Source organism: Mastacembelus armatus, chromosome 11 (assembly GCF_900324485.2).
Source record: "Mastacembelus armatus chromosome 11, fMasArm1.2, whole genome shotgun sequence".
Classification (NCBI taxonomy): Eukaryota; Metazoa; Chordata; class Actinopteri; order Synbranchiformes; family Mastacembelidae; genus Mastacembelus; species Mastacembelus armatus.
In genome coordinates this window covers 8,987,436-9,009,629 of record NC_046643.1, presented here as the reverse complement: position 1 = coordinate 9,009,629, position 22,194 = coordinate 8,987,436, and the positions used below count along the sequence as shown (strand labels likewise).

At 41.2% G+C, this 22,194-nt stretch overlaps 1 protein-coding gene across 1 annotated transcript in view; it reads left to right on the top strand.

Moving 5' to 3' along the window:
• rims3 (regulating synaptic membrane exocytosis 3) overlaps window positions 1–21,666 on the top strand; it is a 28,651-nt gene extending 6,985 nt beyond the window's left edge. Inside the window, exons 2-7 of the mRNA XM_026300531.1 lie at window positions 2,546–2,858; window positions 18,592–18,733; window positions 18,858–18,970; window positions 19,662–19,763; window positions 19,866–20,005; window positions 20,138–21,666. Coding sequence (XP_026156316.1) covers window positions 2,585–2,858; window positions 18,592–18,733; window positions 18,858–18,970; window positions 19,662–19,763; window positions 19,866–20,005; window positions 20,138–20,350 — 984 coding nt within the window. The 5' untranslated portion in view covers window positions 2,546–2,584 and the 3' untranslated portion in view covers window positions 20,351–21,666. The remainder of the gene's footprint in view (window positions 1–2,545; window positions 2,859–18,591; window positions 18,734–18,857; window positions 18,971–19,661; window positions 19,764–19,865; window positions 20,006–20,137) is intronic.
• The last annotated feature ends 528 nt before the right edge of the window (window positions 21,667–22,194 follow it).

Sequence of the window (22,194 nt, the reverse complement as noted above, 5' to 3'; positions counted from 1 at the left end):
TTAGAGACTTCTAAATGCAGGTGCAGGTTTGGGGATTGTTTTAATTATCCAGAAATGGGTCTCGCACAAAGAAACCCCAAAACTGATTTGCCCTGTTCAGCATAAATTCGCTGCTTTTCTAAAGGTAAAAACATCTCACTGGCCAAGCATGTAAAGCTGAACTGAATCAATCTTTGTTTGTCAAACTCAAAGCTAAGCAGTAAACCTCTGAAACCAATATAGCTCAGTGTCACTCGTCAGAGTAGATAACCTGTACACTGGATTGTGCCTAGACAGACACACCCATAGAGGATCTCATGAGAGAAAGTAGAAATAGATGCAAGTCATATTTTTCTCCTTATCTTGTTTTCATTCCATTATTCCTCAGAGATCAGGCCCCAGCGTCCTGCAGTCTTGTGTCCATTCATCATGAACCATTCTGTCCTCTCACTCATCTCTCTGCATCCTCCCGCTTCCCTCCTTCCTTCTTCTCTGCACTCTTTCCTCTAAGAGCTGAATTGTTCTGTTTATCCCCCTTCTCTTGCAGCCTTCTTTATCTTTCTCCTAGCCCCATTTTCTCCTTCTCTGCTCGTTGTGTGTTCAAAGTACAGAAGCCCCCCAGAGAGCTGGAGAGGAGTGTGCATGGGCTGGAATAGAAACGAAGAAAGAAAGGGAGAAGAAAAAGGAGAAGGAAAGAAAATAAGAGCATATAGACCTGAATTTCAGGTTTCAAACCCCTACCTCCCCTGTCTCAATACCCTTTTCCCATCATAACAAATGTCGCTACAGTAGCTCTGTACAACGCATGTGGTCGTTCTCCTCCACCTCCTTGGCTATTATTATGAGTTTCATTACAAAATGCCAGAATTTGCACTTTGCTACATGAATTCATCATCCCTCAATAGCACCCACTTCAGTTATTGTGGTAACGGTCAGTGCATTGCTCCAAAAAGTGCTAGCCAGCAAAGTTTTTTAGGCAGTAAGCATCATGTGTGTGGTAATGTGGCTTAGCAGGACAAAGATGATGATGTACGGAGACAGTGTTGAAGCACACCGCATTTATATTTGAGCCTTCAATTCTAAATATATATTAAAGGAAAACTCACTCTTCTGTATATGTATTATGTATTATGACTGTCTTGGTAGTGAGATTTCATGCGCTGTTCTGTGCAATTACAGGCCGAGCAAGTAAAATCAGTGTCTTTTCCCATGCTAGCAGGCTCTGGAGATGGCACTGTGAATCATCCAGTCCATGTAACATTTTAGGGTGCTGAAATGTTGTGTGCCACCTGAGCTGCATATGGAACGCACTTTACTAAGTAACGCACTTACTGAGACCGCAAAATACTGCATTGCTGCACTTTCTGTGTTAATAAATAAATACACAGACTCAAAAAACAATAAAAACAATGTACAAGGACAAAAAACATCAAGGGGTGTAATCATCAAGAGAATAGATATGAACTATATGAAAAATGAGTAGTGAAGTTTTAGAGAAATATTAAAAAGGCATATGTGGAGGCACGATGTTAGCCACAGTGCATCTACATATTTAATGTGCCCTCAGGCTGTCAGTTTGGCCTGAGTAAAATCACTGTGATGTTAGGAGGGAGAGAAGGGAAGGAGTGAAGGAGAGGAGATGATGATGATGATGATGATGGAAGAAATAGTTTTCCCAGAGAAAGATAATAGGCCTTTTTTTTTTTTTTTTTTTTACAGAGGACGCTTTGACATGTCACGGCAGAAAAAAAAACGAAACGAAACACAGGTTTAAATAATATGGTGAAATCCATTTAGCTGCCTCAGATTCAGGGTTGTGGTGTGGTGTTTGCTGGCTCCTTGTCACGTTGTCAGGACTTAGTGAGACACTTCAACAGCGCAGAGCCAGCATCTATTTTATTCACACCTGTGCTTTTCCTGCTATGACAAGTCAAAATGTCTGTCCTGAAAACGTCCTGCAGAAACTGCGCTCATCGCTTAGATGTCACGTTGAAGTTAATCAAAGTTTGGCAAGTGTGGGCAGTCTTTGCAGGATTCAGTCAGCCGATGACGACTTCAGCTGCAGAGTTTATCGTCTGTCATTCTTTAAGGTCAAAAACCGAATATGACTAAGAAAAAAAAAATGCAAAAGACAAATACCAGCTGACAAGGTCTGCCCTCAACAGCAGGCCAGCCCTGACATTTGTGTGTGTGTATGACTGGAGATATTTCTTAACTCGCTCAAACAGCCGTCTTCCATCTGCAGTGTCCTCGCCTGCTGACCTTTGTGGTCTTTGTTTCCACAGTTTGCTGAAGTATTGGGGATCAGAAAGACTTTTGAGACGTTTTCATTTTTTATTATTTTGTATCATTATCATATTAGCAGAGGAAGTCATTTCTGCTTCCTCTGCTAATATGTGGGGAATTTAATTGAAAACCAAGCTGTGGTTGAAATTTAAACTCAGTGTCCCTCAGTCCTGCAGACATAAGACAAGCTGTTGGACTGTATTTCTCGTCTGCCGACCCCCTTGATCTTCTCTTCTGTACATTCGCCCTCAGCTTATCGTCTTGTCCTCTCTTTCCTCAGCCCCACTCCAAATTTCCGGCCCTCCAGTCTAGCAGGACCATGATGCTCAGCAGCTCAGTGGAGGTGCCCAGCCCGGGCGGGATGAGTGGCCTCGGTGGCCTCAGCGGCCTCAGTGCAGCAGCCCGGAACGTGGTGCGCTCCTCCAGCATTTCAGGGGCCATGTACAACCTGGAGAAGAGTCCCGGCAGTGGGGGCCCGGACTCCACGTCGCTGACTGGTAACAAGAAGCGGCGCTCAAGTTTGGGCGCCAAGATGGTGGCCATCGTGGGGTTGTCACAGTGGAGTAAGAGTACGCAGCAGCTGAACCAACAAGGTCAGTGTACAGTTTGAAATCTGTAGGGCGTAAACAGGGATTGTTGGGTTTTTTAAACCTTCTGTCATCTTTTTACACTCGTTATGTCTGGTTGTGTTTTCCATCACATTCTCTCTCTCCAAAATTTTTTTTCTCCTTTTTTCCAATTCTCACTGTGTCAGGTCAATGAGACCTCTGCTGTTTTCACTCCGAGCCTCCACAGTACTTCTCTCCTTCCACTTCTGTCCTTTTTCTCTGGCTTTATCTCTCCTTGACCTCACTTTGCTTTTGTCCATTTAATCATAGTATCTACGGTTTGAGGACGTTGATTATTTCTTTAGATTCCAAGCTGCAAAGTATATCTTATTACCAACTAAGGCTGTAGGTTTAATAGGCAAGACATTTACTGTAATTGTCGTTTTTCTTCTGGCTTGGTTTTAAGATGACAAATTCATGTCTTTAAAATGATCAATGCTTTCCCGGTGCAGTTAAATTGTTACATTGGTACTAATACTGGCCAAGAAGAACAGGGATTGTTTTATTATATCCACAATGACACTAACATAATGCAAAGACTGTTTAGTGGTGCACTATACTAATATCCTATTCAACAAGCTTTGAGAGGTTTTACCTTATTTTGGTATTATCACTCTATTGAGTCCTTTCTAAAAGGCCGCAGTGTTGTTATAAGCATCACTGTGTGTTAAAGTTAGCCATGTAGCTAGTATGTATGGTGGCTGTATGGCAATAATAGTGGTGTTATGTTCTAATATGTCTCCCATGGGGTATAATTACAGATACTGTGCAGCTGGAATAGATGTGTTTCACACAAACCCACTCATTCCTGGTGGGAAATGAGAAAAACATGCCACAAACCGAGGCTTGGTAAAGGCTGAGAAATAGGACCAAGAGGGACAGGAGGCGAAACTCATTCCAATGCAGTTAAAGAATTTTTCTTCATTTTTCAGTATCTGTCATAACAAACATGTTGTTTTTCTTTCCACCTCCTCTCAGGATATTCCTTTTTTCCTTTCAGTAGACTGAACTGTAACCTTTTCAGAGCACTGTATCCATGTCTGTCTTTCCGCTTGCCTGCGCGCTTTGTCTTTTAACGCTATGAAAATGTACAGTTGCAGTACAAGATCTGAGACTCGCACCATTTAGATATCAATACCAGTACCAGAACGGTCCACTTGTTCAGGTGTAGTCTATAATAGTAAACTGAGTTTGGACTGTTGGCTCACTTAAAAGAATCAGCAGATAATGAAAGTGAAAATAATTGTAATATCTAACAAACATTGTCTACACAGAAGGTGTAGCATGAGCAGCATGTTAGCAGCTCTGGTGGTCTGTGTGTGGCTACACGTTGAGTTGTAGGTTTTAGAAGCCAAACACAATCACTGTAGTCTGGGGTAATGGTGGAAAATGGACATGGAGCATGGTGTGTGTGTGTGTGTGAGGGTGTGTGTGTGTGTGTGTAGTTGTTCCACAACTTTAAGAAAGAGCTGGTGTGATTAAAAACATATCTGTTCTGTCAGATGCTCATGAGACAGCCATCTAAAATGCAGCTTAAAGTCTAAGTCTAAGAAAGTGTAGACAAACTAGAAGGTCACAAAGCATCCAGTGACATCTTTCACTTCCAAACTTGACATCATTTGATACTCAGTGCTATGGGTCTGTTTTGACCAGTGCTCAAAAACAGAGATTTGTAACCCAGGCCTTGGTTTGGGATGCTTTAGGATATTGATCCAATGTCCAGCCGTTCCTGATCCTGATCTGTTCTGGCCAACTGACACATCACTTACAGTGGGTGGGATAGGGGATTTGCCTTGTCAGACAAAATAGCTGTGGCCTTGTCTCACTGAAATTAACTTCCAGGATAATTTCAGTCTCTTTGGTATACTTCTGGGTGGTGTGGTGGTAAGGTTTGTCTCTGTCTATTTGGCCCTTTGGTGAGTGAGTGGAGATCTGTCCAGGGTATACACCGCCTCGCACCCAGTGTCAGCTGGTATTGCCCCCCCCCCCCCACACACACACACCCTCCGTGACCATGGATAGTCCAGAATAAGTAGTAGATGATGAATGTTGTACATCATGGTGGAACCATGACTGTATGCAGTCATTATAATAGGATCAGGCAGCTTTACGCTTGTCTCTTAGTAATGACAGATGTGAACTGATGGTTGAACAGTGAAAGGAGAAGAAAAATAATGTTTTGAAATGCAGCAAAGGAATGTGGATTAAAAAATGAAGGTGGAAAAATTGATACATGCTCTCACGCCAGCTCTAATGTGGTCACCATATGGCTGACTAGCTGCACACACAGCAACGCAAACACAGTCGTCTAAATCCTGTTTTATTCTGTATCAGTACCTGTTTTTGGTACCCATAAGTTTGAGATGGCTGTTGTTCCAGTGCTCAACACACAAAAAAGAGCTCAGCGCGCTCAGGCACAGCTGACACTTGTCTGACGCACAGAAAGCTGTCGATATTTGCACCACAGGGGCTTTAATGTCTCTGTGTTCACGGCGTCGAGGAGAGCACAGTGGAGGGGAAAGTGTGGATGAGGAGGCTGAGGATGTAGAGAAGAGGAAAGAGAGACGGCGGGTGTGTCTAAATTTAGATGTTCTCAGCTGCCAGAGGAACACATCACGCCTGGAACAAAATCACAGTATCATGCACTGCTCCTTCTTCTTCTATCATCTCTGCATGTCTCCTTGCCATGGCATGCTCAGGTTTCGCCTCCCTGCATTGGTCTCAACAAATCGTTCAGCTGAAATTACCCCAACAAGATGATAGCACCACAATACTAGGAACTGGCCCTTACAACTTCACTACGCTGAACCTGGAAACCTGTTCCTGGAGACAAATAAGGTCGTTTACTCAATGACCCAGTGAGGCCGAATCTAATGTTTTCCCCAATTAGAGGCACAAAATGGGTATATATAATTAGGTGGAGCAGCCACACTGAGAGACTGACTGACAGAAGGTCACACAGACTAACAGAGCGACAGACAAACATACCTCCCCGCTTAATCAAGTTTGATTAGGTTCTGTGTTCTCAGTCTGGTCAGCTGTCAGTGCTCCATGTCCTGAGTGGCACATGCATTGTTTGGGCTGATGGGGCGGGCTGGCTCAGGTGTCAGCCCCCTGCTCTGCATGGTTTGTCAGCTAACAACCAATAAGCCACAGGATGAATTGATCCCCAATAAACAGGAAATTTGAAGAAGTACATGTGGGGCTTTGGGTTCTGAATGGGGGAAAAGAAATAGAAGTAGTCACCTAACAAATATGAACTCATATGTCGTTTATATACTGATCTAAGATCAGAGAAGGCTTATATGTAGTCAGTAAAAATATATTTCTGCTGTTTGCTTTTTATCCTCCAAAAGAAAAGATGAATTTATAACTAAATAGACTAAATAAAATGAATGAGGGGTAATAGAGTGACTGAACACTGAGATGGATGATAGAGACACAGAAGTAGAAAAGACAAAGTGAATGGGGGCAGTGGCGGAATATGTCAGCGTCTCATCATTAAAGTGCTATTAGGAGGTAATGTAGTTATGGTGTTGTTATTGTGCCAGAGTTTCTGCTGGGTAAGTTCTAGCTGTGTGCCACCGTGTGAATTGGATTCAGTCAATTTACAACTATCAGCTGAATCTGTCCTGCTAAGCTCTTGCGCTAGGATGTATTTTTGTAGCCGTGCCTAAGTAAGAATTGCATGTTATTTTCAAAATAACATCATTTCTGACATTATTTTCAAACGGTCAAAAAAACTAATGTTGCAACTCCTGAAAAAAATAGAGCTGTTGAAATTATTTGAGAAAGATTTACTGTTTAATTTGAATATGCAGCTGTAAACAGCCTTTCTGATCTGGTGTTATTAGCAGGCTTTGAACATATCATAACCTTGGCTGGATTACTGCCCAGTGATCTGGGCATTTAGAGAAGTCATGGTTAGTGTTGCACAGTTAGCTCACACTTTGGCAGTATAAATGCTGCAGGGCTCATGCTATATTTACAAGAAAGAAAGTAGGTATATAAACAAATATTAAGTAATCCTCTTTGTGCTGTTTAGTAAAGGCTACAGTGATGTCCATCATTGCTCCCTGTCTGTGGCACCATGTTGAGCCTCCTGTTAGGTCAGGTCCATCTTTGCCTATCACGGTTCTGTGCCAGTTCATTTTCATGGGCGTATCTGTCTCAGATCAGCCTTTGGGATGCCTGAGCCATTTCACTCTGGTGTACTGTCTTTGATCATTATTTGACCCATTACTTTCCCATTGTTGAATGACCACGGCCTTTTCTCTCTGTACTGCAATGGTTATACTGTGTATATCTGCTTTTAACCAGTGCTATTTTTAATGTCTCACATATTGTTCAGTCTTTCTACACACTGCAGGATTATACCCAGCGTGGTCTTAGTTATATGCAGATGTTTTTCAAGTGACTAGAAATGACTGAAGTTCAGGTATTTGTTTGGCAGCTCTTTGTGATTTCTCAAGGAGAATGTTTATTATGGAGTGTCGCTGTTGGCACCATACCCGAGCCTTTAACTCCGGTGTACTGTCTTTCATCAGACCCTTGACCTAAGACCGATTTGAACAGTAAGTCTCATAAGCAAAGCTTTAAAGGTTTGCTAACATGACCAAAAACACTGTACAAAATAGTTTTTTGGTGCAAAATACAGTCGGTCACAAATCTTTGTTTTACCATCTTCACATGCTGGTTTTAAATGTATGAAGTAGGACAAGGACATTTTCAAAGCCTTCACAACATTTTCAGACTGCAGCTGAGACCTTAATGGATGACATTTAATTATGCCCTCTGGTGTTTCCAAACAGGATAGTATATCTTTAGAGAGTCAAAACTGACAAGATTTATTAATTTATTTGATATTCACAGGTGAATTTTATATCCCCAAATGCACATTTTCATATTTTGTAGCGTTATATTATGCCACAATATATTTTGACATCTCTAATATTCATTAATATCACCTATCTGTCTCTGCACTAAACTGCCAGAGATGACAACAGGAATAAAGGTGTCAGAATTGATTATAGCATAAAAGAAAAGAAGGAAAAAGGTAGGTAGCATAAATTCCTTCATGAGGTGTCAATGCGAAGCACACTTTCATAAAGCTGGTGGCAATGTGTGTGTCTGTATACAGACCCTTACCTTAGATACAGACTATTTTTATGCATTCCTACAGACATATTGTATGTTTTTCTTCCATAATGCGGTTTTCCTCATGTTTCTCCATTCATAGCCCTGACTCCCACTCTCATTGTGTTATTATTCTAGGTTTTGTGTAACAGCCCATTTGGGGATGGCATTTTGGTTCTGTCTGTGTTCTATTTATCACTTGCTATTATTAGTATCTGTGAGGAGAAAGTGCACACGCATACACACAAATGGTTTCCCGGCTTTAAATGGGTGAGTCACTCTTCCACTGAACATGTTCTTATCTCCTGTGCAGGTTTATCCATGACTGTGAAAACAGAGCCAGCAGAGCGGCTCCCAGTATACTGTTATTCTGCACAGAGGGCTGGGGGCTTGCAGAGAAACAAGTGCCACTGATGAGATGCAGTGCGCAAAGGGAGTTACATAAAAGAAAACCAGACATGGATGTGTGTCCGTGTGCATTTTTGGTGAACATCCCAGTGAAAGGCTTCAACACCAAGGCCAAACCCCACCTAGTATAAACAGAGTGTGCATGTGTTTGGCTGGTAAACATCCACACTCGATCACCTCACTGTTTTCTGCTCCATTTAGCCCTCCCAACCCACTCAACATCCATCCTTTTCTATTCTCAACCCTCACTTCTCAGTTTCTTCAAATATTCTATGTTTAATTCTTTTTTTCATTCTGCGTATGTGTTTCTGAAATATACCAGGGAAAAGAGACAGAGCAGGAAGATTGTCTGACTAAGGGAGAGGATACTTTTTAGTTTGCTTATTAAATTAATTCCAACTTTGTTCAAAGACAGCAGCCACATTTCTGGGTTGTACTGCTGTCAGACCAATGATTTGGAGTTGGCTGACTTTAACTCTAGCTCCAGCCTGTGAGTGGTGATATGTGAGGGGAATTTTGCCATTGCCAGTAATGTTAAGAAAACCATTTTTTTCCATTTACTTTTATTCTGTCTTTCAGGGAAGTAACCCAGATGTTTCCAGTTCATATGCCTGTGACTGTAAAAAGCTTCATGATTCTGTGGCGCAATCTACAGTACTGTGCTTTGAATTTTGTTGCTTTCAAAATAAAACCTCTGTAAGCTTTGTTCCTCTGCAGGTAGTAAATGTTCTCAAGCTACACATTTCATTTTTCTGAAAACAGGAAACATATGCCTACAACATAAATATTTACATGTGACTAGCCTTAGTTAGCTACTTAGAGACAAACAAAAAGTATCCCCCTCCTCAAAAAAAAAACAAAAAAACAAAACAAAAGAAGTGACAGAATTAAGATAAAGGAGTCATTTACTAAAGATTCTGAAAGAGTCTATGATAAATTTAGGGCTGACTCATGATTATTGCAAATGAAGGAAAGTAAATGTAACCTACTGTGCACTGTTGTGGTGCTAGGTGGTTTTGCACTTGTTTGGTTTTGTTGCTGACAAATTAGAAGACAGTTTCAGCTACCATTATTAGCTCAAGATAAATGTAGACTCTGGTTTTTAGTCTTTGTAGCTTCCTGTATACTTCTTCTACTCCTACATACACTGAACATTGCACTCCTCTACACTGGGATTAGCTCTGCAGCACAGGCAGATGTGATGCAGGGGGGAGATACTGTAGCTGTGGATAACGTTTTCGGACTGTCTTTCTATCCCAGGAACAGTTGAAAGTGCTTATCGGTTGTAGACACATTCCACCACCAGCCCAAACAAAATTCTCCAAACTAAATTCTCCAAACAAAATTCTCCAAACACTACTATAGTTTCATAGTGTTTGTGCAGAGATACCCCTTATCCATTTAATGTCACCATAGTGCACCATAGTTGTAGTATTTTCACAAAAACGTCTTTTAATTCGAGTGTGTTGTCTTTATCAGACTGTAAACATTTGCAGATTCAGTGATTGATTTTATGATTGTGAGGGAAATGAAAGTGATCAGGGACCTCAGCAACATCATCATAAAACAGACTAGTATGTCCACTGGTTAAAAACAGTGCACCCCTAAAGGTCTTTTAGACTGTGTTGCAGTGGGCCAGTGAACAGGCCTGGCATTAAAGTACTAAGGGTGTTTTCAGTGTGACTCACTCATGCCCTACTTCTAGCTCTGTGTCTGAGTCACAGCTAGGAAACACACTTTGGAAATTTTGGCAGCAACACTTTGGAAAGCTTACAGTTATTAGATCCTTCGAGGGCAAACTCACTCCTAAAGAGAAATCTTTACACTTCAGGACAGCTCAGGAAAATCTTGTGAACAAAATGAGCAACACTGGATAAAAAGCTATGACTCGGTAGAACAGTAACAATGGATTTGTTAAATCTCCGCGGCGCCCGATCTACGGTAACACTTGAACTGCCTTTTTATAATAATACCTGTTTCACAAGACGACTACACATGATAGCTGTTCTTATTCATTACGAGTCAAAAAAATGCTTCTTGCGTATCTTGAGCTGCTATTTCAGGTGAGACTGTGATTCTGTTGACTCCCTCATCACATCTCCTTTCCTCCACCACTTTTTTCTTTTGAAGTGTGTTGAGTCACTGGATCTCCTGACACATACACACACTGAAACTTAACTCGTCTCTAAAAGCTTTATCGTCCCTGCTGGTGCCTTTAGAGGCTACCAAATACCTGCTAAGCTGACCAGCCATCACTTTCTCTCCCCTTTCTGTTTCTCATCTCTCCACTTTCTGTACTCCCTCACTGCCCTTTTTGTGCTTCCCCAGTTTTCCCTCTCCTTTATCTCTCCTCCCATCATCTCCATCTCTTTTGCTCTCCCATTTACTCAGAGCATCCATCATGTTCTTTGTCTTGCCCACTGACTCCTCCATGCTCCATGCTCTATTCTTAGCCAGACTGGTGAACCATTCAATCTAAATCTGTCGCTGTGTTTGTGTACTTCCTATTGTGTGTGTGCACCTTAATTTTAGAGCACAGCACCTGTAATCTGATGCAGCCTTCACACTCAAAGGAAGAGTTTGACATTTTTGAAATACTTGTATTTGCCTTCTTGCTAATTAGATATGGGTAAGATCAACTCCAGGATGAATATGTTGCTATGTCCTGTATTGTTCTATGTATTTTTCAGCATGTCAGGTTTTTCACACAGCAAAGGTAGCTGAGGTGTTATTTCCCATATACTGTCCACTGAAGGGCCTTTGGCTGACCTTCGTTTTTTTAGAATAGCAGCTCTCACATATAGCACTGTGACTTAAAAATGAGTCAGAGAGGGTTGTTGGCATCCCAGCAAGGCTTCAGCAGGCTCAGTGATGTCAGGGGAAAGACACAGAGTTTGCCTGTGTCAGATCAAATCAGTTTGCCACAGGTGCACTCCAAACAAGTTGTAGACATCTGAAGGAAAATGAAAGCAAAACAGGATGCATCTGACCACAGCGTGGAGAGCCACAGCAAAAGGGTAGAATACTGTACATTTGTAAATGACTAATTTCAGTGTTTGATTTCTAATAAATCTTCCTAAATGCATGTTTTTATTTTGTCATTATGGGTTATTAAGTGTACCTTTATTGGCAAAAATGGTCAATTTTATTCATTTCAAATTAAATCTACAGCCCAAAGTGAATAAAAGTCTGTGTCAGGGGCCTAGAATTAGGGTGTCATTATCACTCCTCATTACAGTGAGTGCTGGAAGACACATTAAAATGCAAGTCTGCTGTCATCTGCTGTATGGTGCTATGAAAGAAAACATGGACTGGAGATCAGTTTTTGGTGCATAGGAGCAACACACACTCACGCACACACACGCACACACACACACACACACACACACACACACACACACACACACACACACACACACACACACACACACACACACACACTCATAGCTCCTCCTCACCCATTGTGAACATACAGCCAGGCTGCTGCTGCACTGCAGGAAACATTGACTGAGAGATTTAGTTTACTTTACATGCTTTAAATGTTTTTTCTTGTAAATCAAAGAGCAAATATGCCAGGATGGTGGCATAGTTTCCCTTCTGCTCAATGTAAAATGATATGTGGAATTTTCTTCACACAAAATATGTAAATATAAAATTATGTTATGAATAGTTTTTGGTTAGTTTTCAAACATCCGATGTCTTTTGTTTCTCCTCATCTGCTTTTTCCTCACAAATGGTTCAGCCGTCTGGTCTCAGCAGGGTTGAGTAATCAACAGGAAATTACAGATGAATTAGATTACTCTTTTCCTCATTGTAATTAATTGTCATTAGACAGAGGTCCATGTGGCATATTAAGTCATTGAAAGACGTCCTGCCATACGTTAAGGTTTTAGATTTCAAGAAATCATTTCCTTTGCAACATGTTGCTGAGAAAAACAAATTGCTTCTACACTCACCACCCCATGACGCAACACAAACACACACACAAAGACAACACAGTAGTAACACTTTGCATTCTAGCCTACACTTAACTCTGCGGCATTTATTTGTTTTTGCATGGTCTGTTAGTGTTAAATACGTGTCCTAGAAAAATGGACAGTCTCATAAATGACATGATGATAGGAAAAAAGGTTTGAGGAAGACCACAAACACACACACAGCAGCCGGGACCCAGGCTTATGATGGCACACAGCCATAAATACAGCTAAAGAGATACTGAGATTCAGTTCATTAACCTAACTACTTGAATTGTAAGGACGTTTTATGCTGCTACCTGAACTATTTTGTATCCACATTGTGAATGAATGTCCTCAGATGGCTGATGCCTTAAAAGAATACTTTGACATTTTGACTTATTTGCCTTATTATTGCAGAAGAACTATGCCAGTCTTGCAAATGCAATTTGCACATCAGCACCTCTAAAAATGGATCTAATTAATCTCATGTCATCTAACTAAGCACCCACTTTAAATTAGTGATTACAATGTAGAAAAAAAAAACAGAACAGAAACAAAGATCTCTAATATGAAATAACCAAAATTCTTTTAGCTTTGGTGACATTTGGTGGTGTTCATGTATTATTAGCTTTAGTGAGAAGCAGATGTAGAAAGTGTTTGGAAGCTCTAACCTTAGAAAGGTTTTATTTTACTAGCTGATATGATGCCAATATAACATATTGGCATGGATGAGTTTCCTCATGCTATTGATGTTCCCTTGAGCAAAGCGCCAGACCAGTGAGGCAGCTGATTTTGCAAGCTGATATCTCAAACAAAATGAAAGTGTTTACAGGGTTATATTATGTTTTAAACAGAAATGTCCTGAAGGGTAAAACCATTTAATCTGTATTCAGTTTTTCATTTGCAGGATAGAATTATTGACATTTGTTGGCAGGCATGAAATGTCTTTGTGGCTCTTAGCTCTCATATATACACTGGTGTATACTATAAGCATACTATCCTAATCACTGAATCACTGTATATAAGCTTATATAACTGCATGACACATGATAGTAGTGGTGAATGACAGATTTATATATAATCTCTTGTCTTACTTTGGCTTCTACCTTGAGTGTTTCTTTTATCCAAATTTAGCAGGTGTCCGACAGTGAAGATACCACAACAGATCTTTCATCTCCAACACCCATGCTTGGTTACTGTTGCTATGCATGGTGGATTGTTGCCGTCACTGGTGCATCCAGTAGGCATGTCGGCGCAGCCAAGGAGTCTAAAAACAGCGTTCTATATAACTGCATATAATGAGAAAGGCTTCAGCAGTGTTCTCTGTAAATGTCAGAGCAGCTTTAATGATCTACTGAGCACACACACACACACACACACACACACACTCATAGAAGCTGTATATCATGTGTGAGCCTGCGTGCAGTCACTTTGTATAGCTCTTTTCTGCATTGTTGGCGTTTTCAGTAATCCCACCTTTTATCCCCCTCTGCTATTAATTCCCACTGGTGAAGCTATTAATTCTTTCCCTGCCCACCACTTTCTATCATCCTAATCTTCTTCCATGTGACCTGATCTTGCCTTATCATGATTATCACCCATGTGACTTGCATAAGTGGCTCAGATGAATTCCTTGGTTTTCAAAAGAAAGTTTTGAGTGTGTGATTGCTCCCTGGGCTGCACGTTTCTGTAGGATTCATGATGAAGGACAAGGTATTATTCACCTTAGTGAAGCCAACAAGAGACATTTTAACTGCTTTATAGCACACAAAGCACAACAGCTTATGTAATGTTTTTTATTTTAGCTGCTCAAAGGGCATATATGTCAGAATACCTCTAATTACGTCTTTGAGGATGTGCACATATTTGACGTTAACACTGTATAACAAAGTTAGTTCAGCAAAGCAAGAGGAGAAAATATGCTAAATAATTTAGATGGGATAGACTGGATGAAGAGATAAGAACTGATCGATAAAGATGGACAGAGGCCAAAGATTTAGGGAACTAAAAGTGACTGAATTAAAAGGGCAATCAAGGCTATCTGCCTTTAGGAGTCAATTCTTAAGGAGTTTATGTATAGAAAAGGGGAAGCAAAGATAAGAAAAACATTGCAAGTAAATGAAGAGGTGGAGATAAAGAGCGGCAATAAAAGACAGAATCGTGTTGGGAGATAGGGTTTAACGAGAGGATGAAAGAAGTGAGGACTGACTAAAGAGTGAGACTTGTGAAGATGACAGTACAAGTGAAGAAAGACAGAGAGAGGGGAAAGGCTTATGAGCGAACACGCCGGCCGGGGCTCTTGGTGCAATGCAGACAGCATTGCCATGGAAACGAATGGAGGGAAAGCGCAGACAAGGAGGAGGGGATTAAATCGGAAGGAAGAGATCACTGCTTCGCACCATCAGGGAGGGGTGGGGGGATAGGTGGAGGTTGTTTTGATGAGAGGGGAGGGGTCGGCTGAGTAGCAAACATGGAAAAAAGAAGAGTTGCCACTTGATAGGTCAAACATGGGTTAATAGTAGTGTCCTTCTAGTCACTCAGGGTGATTTGACAGATTCACCACTGTAATAGATCATCATGTGTAGATCATACACAGTTGTAATCTAATGATGTTTAAATGAACATTTTAAATGCTATATTAAATAGCAGGCCTCAGGTCCAGTTACAAGAAAGGACAGAGTTTAGGTTACCTCTGTAGTGACATTGTTAATCCCTGTTCCTGCGTGAAGTGCAGGAGTTTCAGTTGCCTCGATAAATTAATTTTAAAAAAGTGATTGGGCGGATGAGCCTGTCGCCATGGCGCCAGTTGTCTCAGGTGGCATTGTCTGGGTCCAGATACGAGGGCGGGGGTTGTCATGGCAGCAGGAGTTTGTCTGGGAGTGATGCTGCAAACAGACACACACAAACACAGACTGGTATTTCTAGAGTCTTGAGGACACTTGCTGACATACTGTCTGCCTAAACCCCCTACCCTAAGCTTAACCACCACAACTAAATTCCTAACACTAACCTAATTCTAACTTTTACCCTTAAACCAAGTCTTAACCCTCAGAGAGCTTTGACATTGTGAGGATAAGCCAAAATGTTCTCTTAATAATGGCTTTATGTTCATTGTGTGCACACAACCATTAAAATTGTGCAGACACATTTGGTTTAATTCCTTTGGAGTCTAAACATTGACTTACATTCAATTCCTGAAGATGTATTCTAACATTAACCACAACTTGTACTTGCCTAACCCTAACACATACCCTAAACGTAACCTTAAACAAAGTTGTCACCCTAAAATTCATGCCTGGGACTAGTATCTGATCCCCATGAGGAAATCTTAGTTCTCACAATGTGAGTGTATAAACAGGTTTAAATCTTCATACAAGACAGAGACACACACACACACACATGCACTCTCCACTGGAAATATTCTTGACTGCAGGATTATAAATAGAAGGCAGCAGTAGGCACCTCCCCTCCCCTTATCCCCAGCACCCATGGGGACTCCATCATTCTCATATTCCTCTTCACCCATCTCTCCCCAACACTTTAGTTGTCTGTGACACTTGTTTAAAGTTCTATGTTCAGTTGGTAAATCTCTGCTTTCTCATTCCCTCAAAACCTCATCAGGTGGCTTTGTTTACCATCTGTTTACCTCCCTAGTGATGATGGTGGTCTGTGGTTGTCATGGTGATGAGGTGGACACAGTGAGGATGTTTAATGAGCTTGCAGTTGCTTAAACGGATGAAGTGGGGCGACTGCAACAGTGTGTGCACAACTGGCAACAATGAACTACTGCTAGTTAAAAGTCTCTGATGACTCCACTGCACCATTCAGCTATAGTATCTGGGCCTCAATATAGGAGAGATGAATGGGTTTCTCCTGCAACTACAACTGCAGTCATAATGTGCTGCATGGTCACAGCACTAAAACAGAGAAAATTAACCCCTTAATCTCTAAGCATTTTTTGGGGGAATTTCTGCATGAAAAAACGTACTTTGTGCTCTATGGATAAGTGACTTTTGGAAACAGTTTTAAGTACAATGTGTCTCTCTCTCTCTCCACATCACCAGACCGGAGTGACATTTGAAAAACTTAAGTTAAAATGGAAATTTTTACTTCTACCAAATAAATGTTCTAAATTGGAGAAAGAAAAACACCCTTGTAATAATCATCAGGCAACACTGCTTCTGAGTTCTGAACAGTAACTCTAAATTTGATGCTGTACATGAAGCACAAAAATGCAATACTATCCATTTTAGCCATTTTGTAAGCTTTTGGAAGGCCAAATGTGCCACTTTTATCATTTTGACTTTCTCAGAGTGGTAGCGGCAGGTCCCATTTTAATAACAGATATAACACGGTTCGAGTATTGGAGCTGCTAGCGTAAAGCCGTTAGGGTAATCACTTTGTTCCTCTAGTTATTGCTTCTGTCAACCAGTGATTTACATCCAAACCACCACTGTTTAGTTAAGGGGAAATTTAGAGACTGAAAATATGTCTGCACAGAAAGCCCATGTCAAGGGAAGGCTCAGAAAAGAGTCAGAGACTTTGTTGAGGCCTTTATATTAAGTGAGCTTTGCTGACGCAACTTCGCACAGCAGCTTTCTCATCCTCGTCTAATTAAACTGTCACCCCGTGGCCTGGACTCTCACGTGCAGATAATCTGTGTGAATGTTGCATGGAAGTGTAAATGTACAAACACTAGTGCTATCTAGTGTCTGTGTGTGTTCGTGTGTGTGCATCTATAGATTTCTGTGTTGAATAGCTCTGGGATGTATTATTTATAGAATAAAATTTTCTTTCTAGTACATCTCCTCCCTTTCCCTCTTTGTTTATAGCATTTAATGTTTTAATAAAAAGTCCTGTTAGTATCATTTCCTAGTGTAGTAAAGATGTTTGTACATACAGTAAATGTATTTTTTGACTTCTACAGTGATAAATACATTGATACTAGACCTGGAGCTAGTGGTTATTTTCACAGATTTCATTATTTTATCTATTTTTTTCTTGATCAGTCTGTTTATTTTGTCTATATAATGTCCCAGTTTTCCAGAGCCCCAGGTGGTGACTTCACATCCATATTTGAAAATCTAAAGATTTGTCACATTTGCTTAAAACCTGACTCATTGCTCAAGTATCAAAATACCTATTTTCTGTTGACCACCTAACTGATTAATTGACTGTCCTAGTATATATGGAGGAGGTCTGTGTGTGTGTGTGTCTGTGTGGCATGTCCTGAAGTACTCCCATGAGATGTTTATCTTTGCACCCTTGGAACTCTGGGTAATGTTGCACGGAGTACAGTGAGACAAAGATGGGAGTGAAAGGAGGGATAAGGGAAGAGTTGTCTTCTAAAACTGCTTGAGTGCACAGCCTTACATGTCTCATCCTGAACCTAAATCATTGCGACAGTGCCCTACTACTTTGAAGTCAGCATGTTAAGCTGCACAAAGATACAGCATGTCATTACATGGGATGATGCCCTGAAAGCTTCTTTTGGGGTTAGCCGCTCTTCAACTCTCATTCTCCTAGCGTCAGCAGAGCTGTAAAGACCCCCTCTCAGCACAGCCGCCTGACTTTCTTTCCACCCCACTATTCACCACAATCCTCAAGCTGCCAATTTGCATGTGGTTCTACCTCAGAAGTCAGGCTCAGGAGTCCTCGTAAAAGCCTATTGCCCCACACTCACAACAGCTATTGTAAAATGGGCTTTTCGTGTTCGTAGTAATACCTGTGAAGTGGAGAGATTTTCCAATAGTGCAGGGACATCCCAGTGGATATTAGGTGAGATTGCTTCTCGCCTGAGTGAACCTGTTTCAAAATAAATAGTGACGAGATGGGTGTTCTCAAGGCCAGCCTAAATTCCTCTTCATTTCTAATGAAGTTGTTTTAGAAAAACAAACGCTGTGGGTAGTTGCTAAAGAGTCTATCTCTCAGACATAAAAAGGTTTGACATAAGCAGGTTTCAGGGCTTTTTATAATTTCAGAAACTACTGAAACTCTCACTCGTGGAAGCATCACTTTAACGTCTTCAGGTATTTGTAGCGAATCGGGTAATTTCATTTTACTTACTGGATTTTTCACGTTACAGGCAGTGTCCACATAAAGGCTTATCATGCAAGTGCTGGGCTTCTATAGAACCTGACCTTTTCAGCTTCACATGTTCCTATGGTTGTTATTAAAAAAGTTTAGTTAAAACAGGAACGGCAACCTCTGTTTTCCAGATGGTGGGACAAAAAAGCTTCGTAGCACCATCCGACGGAGCACGGAGACTGGCATCGCCGTGGAGATGAGGAACCGAGTGACACGGCAGGGCAGCAAGGACTCAACTGACGGCAGCACCAACTCTAACAGCTCTGATGGAACGTGCGTATCCAACATGCAAGCCGTCCGTCCATCCATCCATCCATCCATCCATCCATCCACCCATCCATCCATCCATCCATCCATAAGCAGTACACATCTAACATTAACCCTCCATCTTTCTCAGGTTTGTCTTCCCTACCACTCGCCTGGGCCCCGAGAGCCAGTTCAGTGACTTTCTGGATGGACTAGGCCCCGCACAGATTGTAGGCCGGCAAACACTAGCTACACCGCCCATGGGTAAGTCAAGTGTGATGTAGACCAACAACGCAAGTCTTTTGTTGTCAGTCACTTTCAATCTGCTCTGGTAGTGTTTGACTCAAAGCAATGTGATTAATGTGGTTTGCCTGCTCTTTGTGTGCTAGCAGCTGATACCCACTCATGTGAGATCAACATTGGCTGTTAAACTTCAGTTTCATTCATCACTAACACGACAAGAGAGTATATTCTGTACAAGAATATGTAAATGTTTTTTTGATGGAAGAATGATAGAGTCAAATTAAGATAAGATAAGAAAACCTTTATTTGAAGAAAATTGCATTGTTGCAACAGCAAAGTACAAGTACACAGCAGAGTGCCAACTAAATACAACCATGAAACCAGCATATTGTACAAACTGTTTAAAAATACTACAAGGTGCTCTTGCATGAGATATAAACATTTCATGTAGTGGTCAATGCTTGTTTAAAAAAACATAGTAGTGTGCTTCACCATACCTGAAGGCAGACTTAAAGTCCTGTGTCGCCCTCTGCTGGTAGATATCAGCAATTGCAGTTTCTGAGAACTTGACTTCTTTGGAAAATAAATTAGCATCACATTCTTTATTCACGTCAGAGAACTCAGCTTGAATCTCTAGTCCTATGATTTGTTCATCAAGATTATTTTGATTACTGCTGGAATGGAAGAGAAATGGTGTGTTTTCTCTCTGCAGGGGATGTCCATGTTGGCATGGTGGACAGAGGAGGGCAGCTGGAGGTGGATGTCAACCAGGCCAGAGGGTTGATTCCTAAACCAGGCTCTAAGCACATACCAGGTACTCTGAATTGACCTCACCTGCTGCTGCTGGGAAATTTACTGACTTTGCTGTACATGTAGCAGTTTCAAGTAGCTGTTCTTGTGCATGTTGTGGCTGCAGCAACCTATGTGAAGGTGTATGTCTTGGAGAACGGAGTGTGCTTGGCCAAGAAAAAAACCAAAGTGGTGAAGAAATCTCTGGACCCTACTTACCAGCAGGCTCTGTTGTTTGATGAGAGTCCTCAGGGCAAAGTCCTACAGGTAAGTGAATGTAGAATTCGCCTGATTCTTCCCTCTATCTGTCCTTTTCACCTTTTATCATTTGTTTATTATTCCTAGCAATCACACACATATCACACACATACTCATACTCATACTTCACCTTCTCTGTAGGTAATAGTGTGGGGGGATTATGGGCGTATGGACCACAAGTGCTTCATGGGAATGGCCCAGATCCTTCTGGAGGACTTGGACCTATCTGCCACAGTCAGTGGCTGGTATAAGCTGTTCCCTACCTCCTCTCTGGCAGACCCCAGCATCGGACCCCTCACCAGACGCCTCTCCCAGTCCTCCCTGGAGAGCGCCACCAGCCCGTCATGCACTTAGACACCCAGTAGAAACCTACATGCACTGGCACAGGCAGTCATGCAGACACGGACACACATACTGTATATACACAACTGTATTTGAAGTTCAAGGCAGATAGGCACACACACATATAACCATGTGCATTAAAGCACATATATGATACCTGACGACACCTGACACACTAACATGCTGCCATATACTTTACTGGACATCATGTCCTACTGTATGTCCATATTCTCACCCACTGATCAGTGTTTTTGGTTAGCAGATCTAACTTGAAACAGACATAATTTACCAGAACATGTAGCATTTGTCACAATCTCATTTCAGCATTTTCCTACCATGACACAACGATCCACCAGGTGCCATATTCTGCACTCAGTGGTACCAGATCTCTGTGGCACGACTCATCCCAGGGCAATCCTGATGCCAGTTTGTAAACTCTCTATGCCAAACTAAGAAAAAACTTTATTTTTTAAAACCAAAGCAATTGTTATTGTTGTTATTATAAGTAGTAGGTAAACTAGTATACAATACAAATATGGATATGTAGCAGAGTCAATGACTTAGCTGTAATGCAAAAAAAGAAGATACACTCTACACATGAGCTGAGAACCGTAGGCCAAACACATAAACATACCTGAGCAACAGGCTTGGATGTTCACATAATGGCTATTATGTGACGTAGCAACAGTGCTATTCTATAATTTTCACAGGGCAGAGTTTATATATAGATATACACATATATATATAAATAGATGTTAAATATTTATTTGTGTTTATGTATGTATTGGCTGCATTTTGCATGTTTGCTTGAAACCCTTGTAGAGACATTTTTAAAGTGCTTTGATCCTTTTATTTCGCTTGCCTTGACCAGTATAGTGGCATTTCATTTTGCGACCCGTCCTGAGAAAACGCCAGTGAGTTAGGGCAAAAGATGGAGCTTTGTTGACAGGTGGCTTTGGAGACTGCTGTCTCCATCTGCAGAAGAACAGAACAAGTCAGTCAGCCAGCTACTAGTTCGCTGAAGAACAAATTCCTGCCTTCATCTTTAGAGTAAATGACTGTTGTAACACATTCTGGGAAATGTGTCCTGCTCTCGTCCGGGCGTTCTTGCGTTCTGCGTCCTTGCGGTGCCACAGTCTCTCACATTTTCTTTGTATACCAGCACCCAGATTTCCACGCATTGATGATTCTTTTCCCAGAGAGGTGCCGAACTGTTTCTCTCCACGTCTGGTGAGATCACAGCCAGACACACAGACCACTGGCAAACACGCGCACAACTACAACCTATAACCCTCTTCGTTTTCTCTTCGGTCACTCTGTCTCACTGACTGTAACCAAACCTGTTGTAAATGTGTAAAATGTGATTCCAGATGAGATTTTCTTTTTGATACCTGACTATTTAAGCCAGTATTTACTTTGCTAGCAGGGTGATCATTAACCTGCCCTAGAGGGTACTTTTACTTATTTCAGGTGCAGTCTATAAAATCTAACACATTTTTCATGTATTCTTGTATTTCCTGCCAGGCAGTGTTTTTGTGTTTAAGATGGCACTTTACTGTAAAATATGTATTATTTTTAAACTGTAAACCTGCAGTGGCTGACCACTTGTTAATTTATTTTTATGTGGTAATACTGCATCGAGCAGTGTGGAAATGTCACTTGAGTGTATTATGAACTGCAGTGGAAAGGCCCCCTGTACCAGCCGAAACAGGTCAGTTCTTCCTATTGCGTCTGTTTTGTCACTGATTTCACACTAAAATCTCAACTCATTAAATAGAAAAGAACAATATTTAAGTAGATTTTTGGATTGTAGTATTTATAATCAAGGAGGAAATATTAGATATTTAATTCAAATG